This window comes from Mustelus asterias, chromosome 19 (genome assembly GCF_964213995.1).
Source record: "Mustelus asterias chromosome 19, sMusAst1.hap1.1, whole genome shotgun sequence".
Taxonomy (NCBI): Eukaryota; Metazoa; Chordata; class Chondrichthyes; order Carcharhiniformes; family Triakidae; genus Mustelus; species Mustelus asterias.
Genome location: NC_135819.1, coordinates 81,746,760 through 81,766,777, shown reverse-complemented (window position 1 = coordinate 81,766,777; position 20,018 = coordinate 81,746,760). Strand labels below are relative to the sequence as shown.

Sequence of the window (20,018 nt, the reverse complement as noted above, 5' to 3'; positions counted from 1 at the left end):
CACAGATGCCATCATCTCACATGAGAACACCATCCACCAGGTACACAGTACATACTCTTGCGACTCGGCCAATGTTGTCTACCTGATACGCTGCAGGAAAGGATGTCCCGAGGCATGGTACATTGGGGAAACCATGCAGACGCTATAACAACAGAAGAATGGACACCACTCAACAATCACCAGGCAAGAGTATTCTCTTCCTGTCGGGGAACACTTCAGCAGTCAAGGGCATTCAGCCTCTGATCTTCGGGTAAGCGTTCTCCAAGGTGGCCTTCACGACAATGCAGAATCGCTGAGCAGAAACTGATAGTCAAGTTCCGCACACGAGGACAGCCTCAAACGGGATCTTGGGTTCATGTCGCACCATCCGTAACCCCCACGACTTGCCTGGGCTTGGAAAATCTCACTAACTGTCCTGGCTGGAGACAATACACATCTCTTTAACCTGTGCTTAACCCTCTCTCCACTCACGTTGTCTGTACCTTTAAGACTTGATTACCTGTAAAGATTTGCATTCCAACCATTATCTTGTAAATTGAGTTTGTGTTTGCATATGCCCTGTTTGTGAACACAACTCCCACTCACCTAATGAAGGGACTGTGCTCTGAACGCTTGTGCTATCAAATAAACCTGGTGGACTTTAACCTGGTGTTGTGAGACTTCTTACTGTGTTAACCCCAGTCCAACGCTGGCATCTCCACATCATGTTTTCCAGTTCAGACACTTGTGATTAATTCTAACATCATTCCATAATCCAGAAAATTCCAAAATCCAGAAAATTCCAAAATCCCAGAAAATTCCAAAATCCCAGAAACAATTTGGTCCCCCAGCATTTTGGATTAGAAAGATTAGCGTGCGATGTGGGCCTACCCCAACTCCAAGGATTACAAACTTTCTTTAGTTATAAGTGCATCGATTTGCTGTATGCTGGGTAAATAACTGGGGGAAATACATCTTCAAAATCAGGTGGAAATCACCAAGGAGGCTTATGTGCCCTCTATCAGCATCCTACAGAATCAGTTTTATATTGTAGACCTGACAGACAGGCTAGAGAAATAAATGCTCCTGGACCCACAACACTTCAAACCAGTTAAGGAAAGCTTTGTCAGTACTCTATAATGCTTTACTATGTAAATAGTGCTGGAAATCAAATTTACAAGAGAAAAAAAAAAATCAGGAAGTGCTGGAAATGCCCAATAGGTCAGGCAGCATCTGTGGAGAGGTGACAGGAATTGGCATTTCAGATCAATGGCCTTTTGACAGAACTCTCCAACGTTGTGAATGGAGCAGTCAAAGAAGTGCTGGCACTTAAGTTGGATCTCCACATTTCTGGTAGAGCACAGAAGCTGCAGCCCCAGCTCAAAATTCTCCCTCACACTAAAGTCCTACAGGAACCGCCCGTGGTCAAACTCCTTACAGTTTCTTTCCCACATGTGGAATTCTCCTGGTGAAAAACTGGACTCTAATCCCTCCAAAACTGAAATTTAAAATGCTGAATTAACTCGTTACTAATGCAAGGCTGTTGAAACATGCGTTAGATCACAGGAAATGTATGACTCCTTGTCCCACATTCCAGCATAATCTCGTCAAGTCTTTCTGTGCTCTGGATCGTTACAACAAAATATTAATTTACTGATTGGTCTGACTGGTTCCCGTCTTTCAGTACAGACACGTTGGTTAGAAATTTGAATTGTTATGCCATGTTTACTTAGGTTCAACACCATCACGTAGCCTTCTTATTGGATCTCATGTTCTCAATGATCTGGAGTGTAATCATTTTCTGCCTAGGTAAACAGTAAAGAGACCCTAGAATCTTAGCAAAGAACCCTTACTCTGTGCACAAAATATTAGAACAAAGAACAATACAGCACAGGAACAGGCCCTTCGGCCCTCCAAGCCTGCACCGATCATGTGTTCCTGATTAGACCATCCGTTTGTATCCCTCTATTCAGTTTGTTCATGTGGCTGCCTAGATAAGTCTTAAATGATCCTAGCGTGTCCGCCTCAACCACCTTGCTTGGTAGTGCATTCCAGGCCCCCACCACCCTGTGTAAAATACGTTCCCCGCGTATCTGTATTGAACTTTGCCCCTCTTACGTTGAACTTGTGACCCCTTGTGTTTGTCATTTCTGACCTGGGAAAAAGCTTCCAACTGTTCACCCTATCTATGCCCTTCATAATTTTATAAACTTCTATTAGGTCGCCCCTCAACCTCTGTCTTTCCAGGGAGAACAACCCTAGTTTACTCAATCTCTCCTCACAGCTATCATAGAATAGATCACATAACACCAGGCAACTTAAAAAATTCTGCGCAGACCAAAACCTCAGGTTTTGAATCAACAAGATTGTTATATTTAAGTAAGGTCAGGCTGCAAATAAAATGATGAGTCATACATTTTGGCACGATGCCACGTACTCTCTCTCTGTCAACCAAGGTGTTAAAACATACGTAGACTTTTTGTATCTTAGAACCAGCTGCTGTTTAAAAACAACCCCAGCAGAGCTGTTAGCTGGCACAATTTTATCTCCACATCGCCACATCATGACAATTTTAAAAAGCAGACCTCTTTGCTGTAAAGTTAAAATTGGCTTTCTGCTAAAAAAGACTTCCCACAGGAATATAATGTCACCTCACTGAGTAAATGCTGAATAGAATGGACAACAGCATCTCTGGCAATTACACTGGATTAACGGCAATCTAACACTTCCCTTGTCAATACTCGGTGGATAGTCAGCCTTTGACAAAGGCAGTGATATTTGCGACAGCTGTGTAAATGGCTTCACACACCAACATCTTCGAAAATTCACTGTGCTTTACTTAGCAATCCTCACATTCTAATGCTTGTGACAGCCTGCCTGTCAGATCGATAAACTAATGGCTATTCTTTAGGAAATCTGTGCGGTCTGAGGTTTAAACCTCCTGCGTGCTGTTTCCCCAAGCTGCAGGGGAAACATACCAAAAATCCCATTTTTGTCGCAGTATTTCATTTGTTTTATTTCAGGTCAGATGATAATGTTTTACTTGATGTTAGATGTAAAGTATTGGAGGTGTATCCAGAGAAGCAAAAGGATTCCCGAGAGGCACTGCATTCAACTCATTGGTTTTCAACGTCACATCTAATCAATGAGGGGAACACAACTTCAAACGCATTCATAGATTGAACCAGACAGGAGAGAAATGAAAGGGGACATAGATATAATGGCAAGCAGAGAATAAGGTTCTACATACAAAACACTAAACCACTTAAACAGCAATCTCTCCAATGAAGGGAGGGTGACCCAGCCATTCCCACGTATAGACCAGAAATGAAAGAATTTAAAAAGAAACAAAGCATTTCATTCATTGTCAATAGGCTGAGGCATAGTGGTATTACCACTAGGCTAGAGTCCAGCGACCCAGGGTAATGCTCTGGGGACCTGGGTTAGAATCCCACCATGGACAATGGTGAAATTTGAATTCAATAAAAAATCTGGAATGGAAAAGTCTAACGATGAACATGAAATAATTGTCGATTGTCATAGAAACCCATCTGGTTCACTATTGTCCTTTAGGGAAGTAAATCTGCCGTCCTTACCCAGTCTGGCTTACATGTGACTCCAGAGCCACAGCAATGTGGTCCTAAGTGCAGCTCAGTTAGGAATGGACAATAAATGCTGGGCCTAGCCAGTAATGCCCACAACCCATAAAATGAAGAAAGAAAGAGAATCTTAGAACAAGGAACAAAGAAAATTACAGCACAGGAACAGGCCCTTCGGCCCCACAAGCCTGCACCGACCATGCTGCCCGACTGAACTAAAACCCCCCCTACCCTTCCGGGGACCATATCCCTCTGTTCCCATCCTATTCATGTAATTGTCAAGATGCCCCTTAAAAGTCACTACCGTATCCAATTCCACTACCTCCCCCGACAACGAGTTCCAGGCACCCACTACTCTCTGTGTAAAAAATCTGCCTCGTACATCTCCTTTAAACCTTGCCCCTTGAACCTTAAACCTATGCCCCCGAGTAATTGACTCTTCCACCCTGGGAAAAAGCTTCTGACTATCCACTCTGTCCATGCCTCTCATAATCTTGTAGACTTCTATCAGGTCTCCCCTCAACCTCCGTCGCTCCAGTGAGAACAAACCAAGTTTCTCCAACCTCTCCTCATAGCTAATGCCCTCCATACCAGGCAACATCCTGGTAAATCTTTTCTGTACCCCTCCAAAGCCTCCACATTCTTCTGGTAGTGTGGCGACCAGAATTGAACACTATATTCCAAGTGCGGCCTAACTAAGATTCTATAAAGCTGCAACATGACTTGCCAATTTTTAAACTCAATATCCCAGCCGATGAAGGCAAGCATGCCATATGCCTTCTTGACTACCTTCTCCACCTGCATTGCCACTTTCAGTGACCTGTGTACCTGTACACCCAGATCTCTTTGCCTATCAATACTCTTAAGGGTTCTGCCATTTACTGTATATTTCCTATCTGTATTAGACCTTACTGAACGTTACTGAAGTGCATTTTTGGAACAACTGCATTGCTAGCATTAGTGACCTTCCTCTGTGTAATCTGCCTTGTCTATGCATTAATCAGTTTTATTTTGCTGCATGCAAAACTTGCAAAACAACTCAACTGGATGGTTCTATCAAAACACATGATAGGAAGCAAGGGCGCAGTGAAATTGATAGCCATAACAACTTAAACAGAATATTCAACAAGCAAACTGCAAATATAACTAACTGCAATAGGTTTCCAAGTAAGTGATATATCCAGTGGACTGGAGAGCAGAAGGCACAGGAAATTGATTTTTTTTTATCACTGCTGAAGCTCTCCAGTAACATTTCAGAGAGTTGGAATATTCTGGGGCAAGAGGATATGTAACATAGCCAACCCCCAGCACTCTCCAGGTCAAATAAAATATGCTGGAAGATTGTTGGAAGTGGGAGCTGGTAACAGCGCAGGAAGGAAACAGGGCACCTCCTTAACCAATCAGATTCAAAGATTCAGAAATAAACATAGGAAGGACTCAAAAGATGGTGACTTGAAGGGAGAAAACTCAATATTGAATCAAGTTCAGAAAGAGAAATAAAGAGAGGGCAGGAAAGGTCAGATTTAGAAAGAGAAGTTGACAGAAGGGAAAAAAATATAATTTTAAATTTTATATTGTTAAAAAAGTTCCTAAAATTTGAAAACCTGGAGGAAAGTCTGAGATTCCATACTTCGAATTGTTCATTTTCTGGACAACTGAGGTGAGTTGGCAGTCATTAATGTTACTAATTACCAGACTTAACTTTTTTGGGGAGTTTATTGAACAATTTATATAATTTATATTAATGATTTGGATGAGAATTTATGAGGCATGGTTAGTAAGTTTGCAGATGACACCAAGATTGGTGGTATAGTGGACCATGAAGAAGGTTATCTAGGATTGCAATGGGATCTTGATCAACTGGGGTGATGAATGGCAGATGGATGCGATTTTAGATTAATTCGAGGTGATGCATTTTGGTCGATCAAATCAGGGTAGGACTTACTCAGTTAATGGTAGGACATTGGGGAGAATTATAAAACAAAGAGGTCTAGGGGTACAGGTTCATAGCTCCTTGAAAGTGGAGTCACAGGCGGACAAGGTGGTAAAGAAGGCATTCGGCATGCTTGGTTTCATTGGTCAGGACATTGAATACAGGAGTTAGGACGTCTTGTTGAAGTCGTATAAGACATTGTTAAGGCCACACTTGGAATACTGTGTACAGTTCTGGTCACCCTATTATAGAAAGAATATTAAACTAGAAAGAGTGCAGAAGAGATTTGTTAGGATGCTACCGGGACTTGATGGTTTGAGTTATAAGGAGGCTGGATAGGCTGGGACTTTTTGCTCTGGAGCATAGAAGGCTGAGGGGTGATCTTATAGAGGTCTATAAAATAATGAGGGGCATAGATCAGCTAGTCAATATCTTTTCCCAAAGGTAGGGGAGTCTAAAACTAGAGGGCATAGGTTTAAGGTGAGAGGGGAGAGATACAAAAGTGTCCAGAGGGGCAATTCTTTCACACAGAGGGTGGTGAGTGTCTGGAACGAGCTGCCAGAGGTAGTAGTAGAGGCGGGTACAATTTTGTCTTTTAAAATGCATTTAGACAGTTACATGGCAGGTAGGATTAAACAGGTAGGATTAAGGAAAACCCTAAGGCGTTCTATAAATATGTGAAGAGTAAAAGGATGAGACGTGAAGGAATAGGGCCTACAAAAGGTGAAGGCGGGAAAGTCTGTACGGAACCAGTAGAAATGGCAGAGGTGCTTAATGAGTATTTTGCCTCAGTTTTCACAGAGGAAAAGGACCTGGGTGGATGTACTACGGGCTTGCGGTGGACTGAAAAGATTGAGTATGTGGACTTTAAGAAAGAAGTTGTGCTGGAATCTTTGACTGGCATCAAGATAGATAAGTCGTCGGGTCCGGATGGGATGTACCCCAGGTTACTGTGGGAGGCGAGGGAAGAGATTGCAGAGCCTCTGGCGATGATCTTTGAGTCATCAATGGAGACGGGAGAGGTGCCGGAGGATTGGAGGATTGCGGATGTGGTTCCTATTTTCAAGAAGGGGAATAGGGATAGCCCAGGAATTACCGACCGGTGAGTCTAACCTCAGTGGTTGGTAAGCTGATGGAGAAGATCCTGAGGGACAAGATTTATGAGCATTTAGAGAGGTTTAGTATGCTCAAGAATACTCAGCATGGCTTTGTCAAAGGCAGATCATGCCTTACGAGCCTGGTGGAGTTCTTCGAAAATGTGACTAAACACATTGACGAAGGGAAAGCGGTAGATGTGGTTTATATGGATTTTAGCAAGGCGTTCGATAAGGTCCCCCATGCAAGGCTTCCAGAAAAAGTGAGAGGGCATGGGATCCAAGGGGCTGCTGCCCTGTGGATCCAGAACTGGCTTGCCCAAAGGAGGCAGAGAGTGGGTATAGATGGGTCTTTTTCTAAATGGAGGACGGTCACCAGTGGTGTGCCCCAGGGATCTGTTCTGGGACCCTTGCTCTTTGTCATTTTCATAAATGACCTGGATGAGGAAGTGGAGGGATGGGTTGGTAAGTTTGCCGACGACACGAAGGTTGGCGGGGTTGTGGATAGTCTGGAGGGATGTCAGAAGCTACAGTGGGACATGGATAGGGTGCAAGACTGGGCGGAGAAGTGGCAGATGGACTTCAACCCAGATAAATGCGTAGTGGTCCATTTTGGCAGGTCAAATGGGATGAAGGAGTACAATATAAAGGGAAAGACTCTTAGTGCTGTGGAGGATCAGAAGGACCTTGGGGTCCGGGTCCATAGGACTCTAAAATCGGCCCCGCAGGTGGAGGAGGTGGTTAAGAAGGCGTATGGTGTGCTGGCCTTTATCAATCGAGGGATTGAGTTTAGGAGTCCGGGGATAATGATGCAACTATATAAGACCCTTGTCAGACCCCACTTGGAGTACTGTGCTCAGTTCTGGTCGCCTCATTACAGGAAGGGTGTGGAAAAGATTGAAAGGGTGCAGAGGAGATTTACAAGTATGTTGCCTGGATTGAGTGGCATGCCTTATGAGGATAGGCTGAGGGAGCTCGGTCTTTTCTCCTTGGAGAGACGTAGGATGAGAGGAGACCTAATAGAGGTATATAAGATGTTGAGAGGCATAGATCGGGTGGACTCCCAGAGGCTTTTTCCCAGGGTGGAAATGGCTGCTACGAGAGGACACAGGTTTAAGGTGCTGGGGGGTAGGTACAGGGGAGATGTTAGGGGGAAGTTTTTCACACAGAGGGGGGTGGGCGAGTGGAATCGGCTGCCGTCAGTGGTGGTGGAGGCAAACTCAATAGGGTCTTTTAAGAGACTCCTGGATGAGTACATGGGACGTAATAGGATGGAGGGTTATAGATAGGCCTAGAAGGTAGGGATATGTTCGGCCCAACTTGTGGGGCCGAAGGGCCTGTTTTGTGCTGTAGTTTTTCTATGTTTCTATTTTTCCATGGGTAAGATGGGTATAGAGGGATATGGGCCAAACGCAGAAAATTGGGACTAGTTTAGGGGTTAAAAAAGGGGCAGCATGGACAAGTTGGGCCGAAGGGCCTGTTTCCATGCTGTAAACCTCTATGACTCTAATTAAAGCACAAATGCAGCAAATTTCAAATGACAGGAAGTTAAAAGATGCGATCCCATTTTCACAAAGAAAACAGCAGAAATCAACCAGAACCACGTGGAAATTCACAGGGAATCTCTTCCTTACCACAAGCTTCCCGCTGATTTACATCCTAATGTGTTAATATTTGATAAGCAAATTCAGGGCTATTGATATGACTTACATCATCGCCATTCTCAAAAAAAAGAAAATAAAAGAGTAAAAAAGAATAAGAAAATGTTTCAATGCAGAGATTGTTTTGCTTCATACAATCACAAAGACTCTAGCACAGGGGTTCCAAACCGAGGTCCGTGAAGGGTCTGCAGGGGGTCCACGAAGCTGGCAGCTGCCACGTGACTGGGAAATGCCAGTCAAAACACGTCAAATTTGCAAAGAATTAGAGAAATCAAATGGGCCAGAGTGAGACCTCTTGGAGCACTGGATGCTGATAGGCTGCCTGAAGGTGACAGCAGCAGGGGTGGCAACAGAGCCCTGGGAAAGGAGTGAGGGGAGGGGGGGTTCCAACCTCAAAAGAGTGAGGGGAGTTCAGGCCTGATTAATGCACTCATTACAAAAGGGAAGGTCCTGCTTTACTAACCATATTGAATTATTTGAAGAAATAATATCTTTGGATTTCCAAAAGGTCTTTGATGTGATTTCACATCGTCAAATCATGACTAAAGTCAGAACACAATGAGTCAGAGAACAAATATTATTTTTTCCATTATAAAATTAGAAGTGGACATGTTTGAACAATGTTCAATGCCATTTACAAATCATCAGATCCTAAAGCAGTCTGTATACATATGCAGCAAGTCCCGGATAACATCCAGGCTTGAGCTGGCAAGTGGCAAGTAACATTTGTGCCATGCAAGTGCCACACAGATGACCATTTCCCTTAACAGTCAAGTGTGTTGTCATCAACACTGGGGAGTCAGCATTGTAAGAGGTCTCACAACACCAGGTTAAAGTCCAACAGGTTTATTTGGTAGCAAATACCATAAGCTTTCGGAGCACAGCTCCTTCGTCAGATGGAGTGGATATCTTCCATCTGACGAAGGAGCTGTGCTCCGAAAGCTTATGGTATTTGCTACCAAATAAACCTGTTGGACTTTAACCTGGTGTTGTGAGACTTCTTACTGTGCTTACCCCAGTCCAACGCCGGCATCTCCACATCGGGTCAGCATTGACCAGGAACTGAATGTAGCCATATAAATACTGTGACTAAAGGGCAGGTCAGAAGCTGGGAATTCTGAACTGAATAAATCATTTCTTAAGCCCTCAAAGTCTGTCCACCAAGTCGTATAGAATACTTCGCACCTGCCTGAATAATGGAAGCTCCAACAACACTCAGAAGTTCAGCAGCACCCAGGACAAAGCAGGCTGCTTAATTAGCACGCCATCTTCACCTTAAACAGTTACTCCCTCCATCACTGACACACAGTGGCATCAATGTGTACCATCTACAATAAGAGTAACTCACCAAGGCTGCTTCAACAGCACCTTTCAAACCCATGACCTGTATCAGATAGAAAGACAAGGGCAGCAGATGAAAAGGAACATCACCACCTGCAAGCCACACACCATCCTGACGTGGAAGTTTATCATGGTCCCTTCTCTGTCATTGGGTCAAAATCCTGGAACTTTCATCCTAGCAGCACTGTGGGTGTACCTACACCAGGTGGACTGCAGCGGTTGTAGAAAGTGACACTCACCTCCTTCCTAATTGCAACTAAGGATAGACAACAAAAGTTGGCCGAGCCAGCAATGCCCACATGCCATCCAAATCAGAAAACAGGGGCAAAGGTTCAAAGAAGTTACTCAGATTGGCAACAGTGGGTGTGATATTCCACAAGGACTGCTACTGGTGGTTTACCATCTACATAAATGATTTGCGCTCGGGAATTATTAATAATTTTTTTAATTGATCCTCGAATTGGAGTGCTGCATTGTTTAGTGCTGTATAATATCAAAGTGATGGAATATACATGACTCTTCTTAAAACGCTTTTCTACAATGATATCAACATGTTATTTCAAATAAAGGCCATCACCTTGGAAAAAATAACCTTAGATTCAACAGTTTTGACTGCAATTATCACATATGCGATAGTTAAAGCATTGGTGCATTTCAAAAGCTTTATTGTGTTTTGAGGCAAATAGATTTATGCAGGGTGTGGAGGAAGTATACTAGCCACTTAAACATTTTAAGTCTGAGATATATCAGCGCTGATAAAAGCACTTTTCCGTGTCAACAGTGGGAACCACATGAATCCTTTTACAGATGCACCATAGAAAGCATCCTTTCTGGTTGTATCACAGCTTGATATGGCTCCTGCTCTGTCCAAGACCACAAGAAACTATAAAGGGTCGTGAATGAAGTCCAGTCCATCATGCAAACCAGCCTCCCATCCATTGACTCTGTCTACACTTCCCACTGTCTTGGAAAAGCAGCCAGCATAATCAAGGTCCCCACGCACCCCAGACATTCTCTCTTCCACCTTCTTCCATTGGGAAAAAGATACAAAAGTGTGAGGGCACGTACCAACTGACTCAAAAACAACTTCTTCCCTGCTGCCATCAGCTTTTAAATGGACCTACCTCATATTAAGTTGATCTTTCTTTACCCCTAGCTATGACTATAATGCTACATTCTGCACCCTCTCTATGTACAATATGCTTTGTCTGTATGGCGCGCAAAAAACAATACTTTTCACTGTATACCAATACGTGACAATAATAAATCAAATCTCATCAAGATCATAGAAATAAAACCAATTAATTCCTTAATCTTCTGTACGACATCCTCAAAGATTCAAAAATATTATGAAAGGTGTTGTTCACTTCTTCAGATGCACAACATATCACAATCTGCTAATAAGGACCTGTTCCATTTATTGACATCAAGCAACCAGGAACTAACATAAACCCTTTGATTGATTTTACTAATCATCACAGAGAAATTACAAAATTAGTTTAATTCATCTACACCCCCCCATCCCCTCTTAATAGATAAAAGGTTCCAGTTACCATTTTCTTTACCAAAATTACAAAGGACTGGGTGAAACTTTGAAGATTGGTGTCTAAGTGAAACACTTCACTACTGTCCAATAACTTTCAATCCATCACTGTCTCTCTTCCCTCCACCTCAACTTGACCTCATCAAAGCTCCATCCTTTTAATATTGGTTTGTATCTTGTTTGTCTATCACACAACAGCTTAGCTGGTACCACTGGGCCTATCCAACATCACTATAGAATGCTGCTTGAGATGGAAGCGAGGTAAACAACACAAGATTGAAGAGACAAAAACAGAAACAATAATTCAGAATGTATCACATGTTGTAGCTGCTGCAGGGAAAGCTTTTCCAGGGTTAATTGTGGAAACTCATTTCTCAAACCAGGGTGCTGATGACTATTCCATAAAATAAACCTAACCAAAAAGACTAATTTAAACACGTAGCCTTGTTTGATATATAATGCAAGATTAAATACGTAGCCAGGCTGTCAATAGGTATTGTAAGTATAATTATAAATTTTGCAATTAAATTCACCATAATGAAGCTGATTGTCACTGTCTCCAAGAATCCTCAATTTCTGGTCTTACAAATACTTTAAACACACTAAACAAAAGAAGCATTACACAGTTCTATTCAGCAAGAAAGTGATGAAACACAAATAACAAAAGATGGTATGTAATGTGGTCTTCCCTTGCGCAAAGCTTTGTCCTGTTAAAATTCTGCTAAATAATAGACGGGATGGATAGTGTAGGTTCTGTTGAATCTTTTGTATTTAATCTTGTACATTAACACACAAAGGAAGACACGAGTGTCAACTTAACAAAGAGGCAATTCACGCACAAGCCGCGCTCAATTCAAAATCGAGATAAAAGAAAACTTATTTGTAAACAAATACAATTCTCTGGCGAATCAGAATGATACAGGATATCACTTGCACATGGCGGTGACCCAAATGCCATGCAGCATTTACATCTAACTTCTTCACAAAAGTATTGCTCTTCTATCACCTCAAGTTTACTTTAATCAAAATCTTGAAGGAGACTCGAAAGCAAATCAGAATAGAAGACTGTTGAGACCAACTGCAACCAGATGTGAAATAAAAATGATGCATGCAAAAACTGACCATGTCTTTCAAAATTTCATTTTGACAAGAGAGTTTGTAGACATTGGAATAAAGGAACAAGAGGAGACCATTGAGCCTGTTCTGCCATTCAATGAAATCAGAGCTAACCTGTGACCTAACTTCATATACCTGCCATTCTTTTAGGAAGTATAAGCAGTCAACTTCACTTTATCTCTCACTGACTGCATCAGAGATCCGGACCTGGATCGAGGGATAAGACTGCAGATCCACTGACACCGTCCAGGACTTGCAGTCCTCCCCCTCAAACAGCTCTCCAATATTCTTGAATTTGTTTGTATCAATCCCCGATTTAAATTAGCAATTGATCTAGCATTAGTTGCTGTTTGCAGAAGAGAGTTCCAAAATTCTACCACCCTCTGTGTATAGCTGTGTTTCTATGGAATCATAAGGAATTGGAACAGGAGTAGGCCATTCGGCCCCTCAAACCTGCTCCGCCATTCAACAGGATCTTGGCTAATCCAACATTCCTCATTCCTGCCCTTTCCATTTAACTCTTGATTCTCTTACTGATCTAAAATCTATCTATCTCAGCCCTAAATATACAGCTCCTCCACAGCTCTCTGTGACAAGGAGTTCCAAACACTGGCAACCATCTGAGAGAAGAAATTCCTCCTTATCTCAGTCTTAAATTGGCACCCCTTTATTCTGAGACTGTGCCCTCTGCTTCTAGACTCTCCCATGAGGGGAAACATCCTCTCAACATTTACCCTGTCAAGCCCCTTAAGATTCCAATATGCTTCAATAAGATCACCTCTCATTCTTGTAAATTCCAATGAGTAGGGTCCCAACCCGTTTCCTCATAAGACAGTCCCTCCATACTGGGGATCTTCCTAGTGAACCTTCTCTGAATTGCCTCCAATCAAATATCTTTCCTTAAATAAGGGGACCAAAACTGTTCACAGTATCGCAGATGTGGTCGCACCAGTACCTTGTACAGTTGCAGCAAGACTTCCCTACTCTTATACTCCAACCCCCTTGAAATAAGGGCCAACATTCCATTACCCTTCCTGATTACCTGCTGCACCTGTATGCTAGCTTCCTCTGTTTCATGCACAAGTACTCCCGAGTCCCTTTGTGTTGCAGCTTTCTGCACTTTTTCTCCATTTAAATAATACTCCCTCTTTTGTTCTCCTTTCCAAAATGAACAACTTCACATTTTCATACATTATACTCCATTTGCCAACTTTTTGCCCACTTACTTTACCTATCAATATCTATTTGTAAACCATTTATATCCCTCTCAACATGCCTTTCCACCTAGTTTTGTGTCAAATTTAACTACAGTATATTCGCTTCCTTCCGCCAAGTCATTAATGTTGCAGTCCCAGCACTATGGAACCCCATTGGTTACACATCACCAACCTGACAAAGAACCCCTTATCCCCACTCGCTGTTTCCTGTCCATTAGCCAATTCTCTATCCATGCCAATATACCACCTCCAAAACCATGGACGCTTATCTTATGACTTCATCTTTTGTGAGGCACCTTGTCAAATGCCTCCTGGAAGTCCAAATACAACACATCTACTAGTTCTCCTCTTTCCACTCTAGTTGAGACTTTCTCAAAAAACTCTAATAAATTAATCAGACACTATTTCCCTTTCATGAAGCCATGCGAACTCTGTTTGATAAGATTATGATTTTTCAAATGTGCAATTGCTTCCTTAATAATTGATTCCACCATTTTTCCAAAAATAGGAGATTCACTAGGTTGATTCCGGAGTTGAGAGGGTTGGCTTATGAGGAGAGATTGAGTAGACTGGGACTGTACTCATTGGAATTTAGAAGAATGAGGGGGGATCTTATAGAAACATATAAAACTATGAAGGGAATAGATAAGATAGAAGCAGGGGGGTTGTTTCCGTTGGCAGGTGAAACTAGAGCGAGGGGGCATAGCCTCAAAATAAGGGGGAGCAGATTTAGGACTGAGTTGACGAGGAACTTCTTCACACAAAGGTGAAAGGTTGTGAATCTGTGGAATTCCCTGCCCAGTGAAGCAGTTGAGGCTACCTCATTGAATGTTTTTAAGGCAAGGATAGATAAATCTTTGAACAGTAATGAAATTAAGGGTTATGGTGAACGGGCGGGTAAGTGGAGCTGAGTCCATGAAAAGATCAGCCATGATTTTATTGAATGGCGGAGCAGGCTCGAGGGGCCAGATAGCCTACTCCTAGTAGTGTTCTTAATAGTTGTTAGGCTTATCAGCTTACAGTTACCTGCTTTTTGCCTCCCTCTCTTTTGAATAGGGATGTCACATTGGCAGTTTTCCAATCCTTTAATACTTCTCCAGAATCCAAGGATTTTTGGAAAATTACAATCAATGCATGCTTTATCTCTGTAGCTACTTCTCTTTGGATCCTGGGATACAAACCATCAGGGCAAGGGATTTATCTGCCTTTAGCCGCATTAGTTGTCTAATACAACTTCTCTGGTGATGATATTTAATTCCTCCTCTGCATTCTTTACTATTAATGGGATGTTCAAAGTATTTTCCACCATAAAAATTCGTGCAAAATATCATAGAATCTTTACAGTGCGGAAGTAGGCCATCGAGTCCACACCAACCACAATCCCACCCAGGACCCACCCACGCAACACCACACATCCACCCTGCTAATTCCTCTGACACTAAGGGGCAAGTTATCATGGCCAAGCCACCTAATCCGTACATCTTTGGACTGTGGGAGTAAACCAGAGCGCCCAGAGGAAACACACACAGACACAGGGAGAACGTGCAAACTCCACACAGACAGTGACCCAAGCTAGGAATCGAATTCAGGTCTGTGGCTCTGTGAGGCAGCAGTGCTAACCACTGTGCCACCATGCTGCCCTGAATATTTGTTTAACTTCTCTGCCATTTCCTTGTTACTATAACTAGCTCCCCAGATTCATTTTTTAAGGGGCTTATGTTCACTTTGACCTTTCTCTTCCTAACTTCACTCCTGTAAAAGTCTGGTTCTAACTTTTAGACAATAAGCTATTCCGAGACTCCCAAACTAATGCAAACAGTTTCTCACTATCCATTTTATTTGTTCCCCTTCATAGCTTAATAACTTTAATCAAATCACTCTTAACCTTCTAATTTAAAAGGCGGCAATTTCTGTAATCTGCACCCATAATTTAAACTTTGTTGAAGCCATGGATCATTCTGGTCAATCAACATGGCACTCCCTCCAAGTTCAATGTAATCTTCCTAAGGTGTGGTCCCAGAACTGCTGTCAGCACTCTAGCTGTGGTCTAACCAAGATTTGGTATTGTCTACCATGGCTTTCACCCACCACCACTTGTATTCTCATCCTCTTGACATAAAGGCTAGCCTTCCATTAGTTTGCAGATTATTTTCTCTATCTGCTCATAACATTTTAATGATCTATGTGCCTGAACCCTCAAGTCTCCATGGATCGCTACTGTTTCTAGATATTCACCATTTAAAAAGCACCCTGCTCTACCCCCTTTATGTCAAAAGTAGATGACCCCTTGAGCACCGTATAGAACATTGGTTCAGCCTCAACTGGAGTACTGTGTCCAGTTCTGGGCAACAGATTTTAGGATAGACAAGAAGCACAGAAAAGACTTGTGAAAATGTTCCCAGGGATGAGGGACACTGGTTGTGTAGATAGATTGGAGAGGTTTGGAACTGTTTACCTTGGAGAAGAAAAGATTGAGAGGAAACTTGATAGAGGTATTCAAAATCATGAGGAGTCTGGACAGTGTAGATAGGGAGAAACTGTTCCCATTAGTGGAAAGATCGAGAGCAAGAGAACACAGATTTAGGGTAATTCAGAAAAACAACCAATGGTGTCACACAGCAAGTGGTTAAAATATGGAATACGCTGCTTGAGATTGTAGTGGAAACAGATTCAACTAAGGCATTTAAGAGGGGATTGGGTTATTATCTGGAAAGGAAGAATGTACAGCATAGAGAAGGCCAGGGCGTGCCATTAGGTAAACTGTTCCTTTGGAGAGCCAGCACAGACACGACTGGCTGAATGGCCTCCTTCTGTGCTGCAACCATTCTGAGATTCTCTATAACCTCACAGTTACCTACATAATAATCCATTGTCCACCATCATCATCGTCATTTTCTACCTCTCAGTTTGAAGTGGTTTTATGATACAATTGTGATGATGCCAATTTAAAAGCTGAACAATTGGAAATATCAACAGTAAATTACTGCAGCTTATTTTTTAGACTGATCCTTTTAACAAATTTAAGGCTTGATTTTACTTACAATATTCATCATAAGCTATATGGTTAAGCACACAGAAATTATCAAAGTGGCCAAGCACTAAAAAAAAGTTTTACAATTCCACACATGCACTCAAAAACTACAATGCGGAGTTACACGGTCATTACATCCACCACATCATCAAGACCATTCCACACAGGACAATGAGGGCTGGAGTGTGTGTGTTTATGCTCCGTACAATATGTACCTGTCCTATTATTCGTCACTTAAAGGGTAGAGTATCCACAATACATAAATTACCAGGGATGCTGGAAATATGAAATAAAACAGAAAATGTTGGATAAACTCAGCAGGTCTGGCAGCATCTGTGGAGAGAGAAACAGAGTTAATGTTTCTACTCATCCAGCATTTTCTCTTTTTTATGAGTCATAAAACTGCCTCCTTGTTTTCACTATTACCTCATATGTGTTATCTCCCCACAGCGTGCTTATTTTTAGGTAAAATAAATACTGTGCCTTTACAACAGATAAGAGAAAATTAGCATAGCATTATTGGCAGTGTTGCAGGTGAACTGTCGGAACAGGTGTCCCAGGTTTCTCCAAGAACTGAACTTGCTGGGTAACTTCCAAAAACTCCTCCTCCCGTGCAACACCCTCCCTTTAATGTCGCCTTTCTCTGAGAAACTAAATGGAAGTTTAGTCAAACTTTCAAAGGTTAACTCAGAAAAACCTACACTTAAAATCTGCGTCATCATGTAATACTCAATTATTTACAGATCTGGGAATGGCTTGAAACACACATGGCATAACATTCATCTGGTTTCAAGCGGACCTGTCGCTTAAATATCCACAAACCTCAATTGGTTGTTGAACAGAGATATAACATCGCCTATAATAATGCTGAGCATTTGCTCTGTGGGATTTAGGGAACTGTTGTGTACTCATGGTGTTATCAGGAAAAAAAGGGCGTCTGGTACAGTAAAAGCAAAGGCTTTGAACAGGGAGTCAGGGCAGAGTGCGTTCAAGTCCTGGCCATAGGCACCAGCTGCACAGGTTGCTTCAGAGCACAGTGGGGAAGAGGGAAACCTCTCAAAACTCCCAACTTGATTTCAACAGAGGAAATGGCCCTCATTTACTGCCTCACGCCATTAAAATAACTCTTTAATACTTTAGAGTACAATGCCAGAAGATTAACCATTCACCAAAAAGGGATTATTTTTTAGAGCATTTGACAAAACAGAAACCAAACGCAGCACAGTTTAAATTCAGAGGCAGCTTCCTGGAAACTGCAATAGCAGGTTTCAGTGACAATCATCAAGTCGCTGGGATCAGACTGACAAATGGTGTTTTTTTAATTTAAAGGGATTCTTTTAAATACAATAAATCAGAGATGTGGAAATAATGAATAGTCCCTGATGAATTAAAGGGGGTGAGGATGCTCCAAACGCTTTCTGGCTGAAGAAAGAGGAATCCGGTGGGTAAATAAATAGTCTGGTCGCTGTATTGTCCCCCCACAGGGAGAATGCAGCATCTCTGATCATTAAATCATGGCAGACAGAGCAGGGGACACACAGCAATAGCTGGGCACTCACCTTTCCACAGGCTGGGAGCCCTGACACCACCGCAGCGACGAGGAGCAGAGGCAGGATGAGAGAGCTCGCCAGCCGGCAGCCAGATGCAGCCTGTGGCACTAACAGCTGGCTCCAGCTGCAGCTTCTTGTCGATTGCATTGTGGAGCCACTGCCTCCCATTCCAGCCAGGACCAGCTCCAGCTTCCTCTGTGTCTCTGCCTCACACACACACACACACAGCAAAATCCCTTTCCTCCTCCTCCACCCAGCCTGCGCGTGCCCGTCCAGGGACCAGCCGGCACGTCATGCGCTTGCCCGACACAATCCGCGCCCCCATCCCTGGCGGGCACGCGCGTCAGTGATTTCAGTTCTTCACGCTGCATCAGAACATTGCCTAACCCATCTCACAGACTAGTGTGTGGGCTGCGTGCCTGTTTTATACATGGATAGAAATCTGATTTATAAATGTGTAGATATCAGCATAATCTGTTTTATAAATGTATAGATATTAGTGTAATCTGCTTTATAAATGTATATAAATTAGTATAATCTATTTTATAAATGTATATAAATGAGTATATGTTTTATACATGGATATAAATGTTTTATAAATGTATATAAATTAGTATAATCTATTTTATAAATGTATATAAATGAGTATATGTTTTATACATGGATATAAATGTTTTATAAATGTATAGATATTAGTATAATCTGTTTTATAAATGTATAGAAATTAGTATGTTTTATAAATGTATATAAATGAATATAATCTGTTTTATAAATGTATAGAAATAAGGATGTTTTATAAATGTATAGAAATAAGTATATGTTTTATACATGGATATAAATGTTTTATAAATGTATAGATATTAGTATAATCTGTTTTATAAAGGTATAGAAATAAGTATATGCTTTATAAAGGTAAATAAATAAGTTTAATTTATGTTTTATAGATGTATATAAATAAGTATAATTTATATTTTATAAATGTTTTCCTGGGCAATCACCATTAGACATTGCATCTTCTCAGTGTAGATCACTTTCAAATTCAGGTTCATTCCATTCTCTTCCTGCCTAACCCAGTCTTTCCCAGAACATGGAACCAGTGTCACTTCCCACATCCTTCAAGTTTCAAATCCCAAGCCAGGAAATGTAGCTCATCATCTTTTATCTACAGAAAGCACAAGCTGAGAAGTAACTTCAGCCCTGGGATTTAATGCTTTGTGCCAAGATTTGAGATGTTCCCCTCAACATAAATAACCAGCAGTAAACGACTAAGCCTGTGTTCTCTGGAATTTTGAAGAATGAGAAGTGACCTCGTTGAAAAGTATATTAAGAGATTTTTGAAGTGGGGAGGATGCTGTCTCTGGCAGGAAAAAGTCAGCCATTTAGGACTGAGATGGAGAGAGACTTCTTCAGTCAGGAGGGTTATGGATGGATGAAATTCTCTATCCCAGAGAGATGTGGCTGTTCAGTCTCTGAACATATTCAAGGTTGAGATCAATGAATTTTGGGTGCTCGGAGAATCAAGGGATATGGGGATAGTGCAGGAAGGTGGAGCTAAGGTAGAAGCCCAGCCATGATCTTATTTAATGGCAGAGCAAGCTCCAAGGGCAGAATGTTGTCCCACTGCTCCTATTCCTTGCATTCTCATAACACAATAAAATGGAAGTGTGGTTCAAAAAAGTGATAGAAGCAACTTTGAGTCCGAAGGAATGCACTTATGGGGCTTCGTATCAGCTCTTTTTGCCTTGTGCCTTTGTGCTTTGGAATGTTTTACTGCATTAAAGGGCACTATATGAATGCAGGTTGTTGTGGTAGCGAGTGGTGTGTAGATTGCATTTGACGCTTCCCCCTCAGGATTGCACTATTGATTGTAGCTCATGATCTGCCATGCTAATGGTTAGATAATCTTCTTGAAGGAAGTTTGTTGAAGAATAAATATTAGCCAAGACAGGAATCT

At 42.0% G+C, this 20,018-nt stretch overlaps 1 protein-coding gene across 1 annotated transcript in view; it reads right to left on the bottom strand.

Moving 5' to 3' along the window:
- Positions 1-18,306, bottom strand: part of elapor2b (endosome-lysosome associated apoptosis and autophagy regulator family member 2b) — a 128,164-nt gene extending 109,858 nt beyond the window's left edge. The window contains exon 1 of the mRNA XM_078235986.1: positions 18,074-18,306. Within this exon, the coding sequence (XP_078092112.1) occupies positions 18,074-18,232 (159 nt within the window). The 5' untranslated portion in view covers positions 18,233-18,306. The remainder of the gene's footprint in view (positions 1-18,073) is intronic.
- Between the last annotated feature and the right edge of the window lie 1,712 nt (positions 18,307-20,018).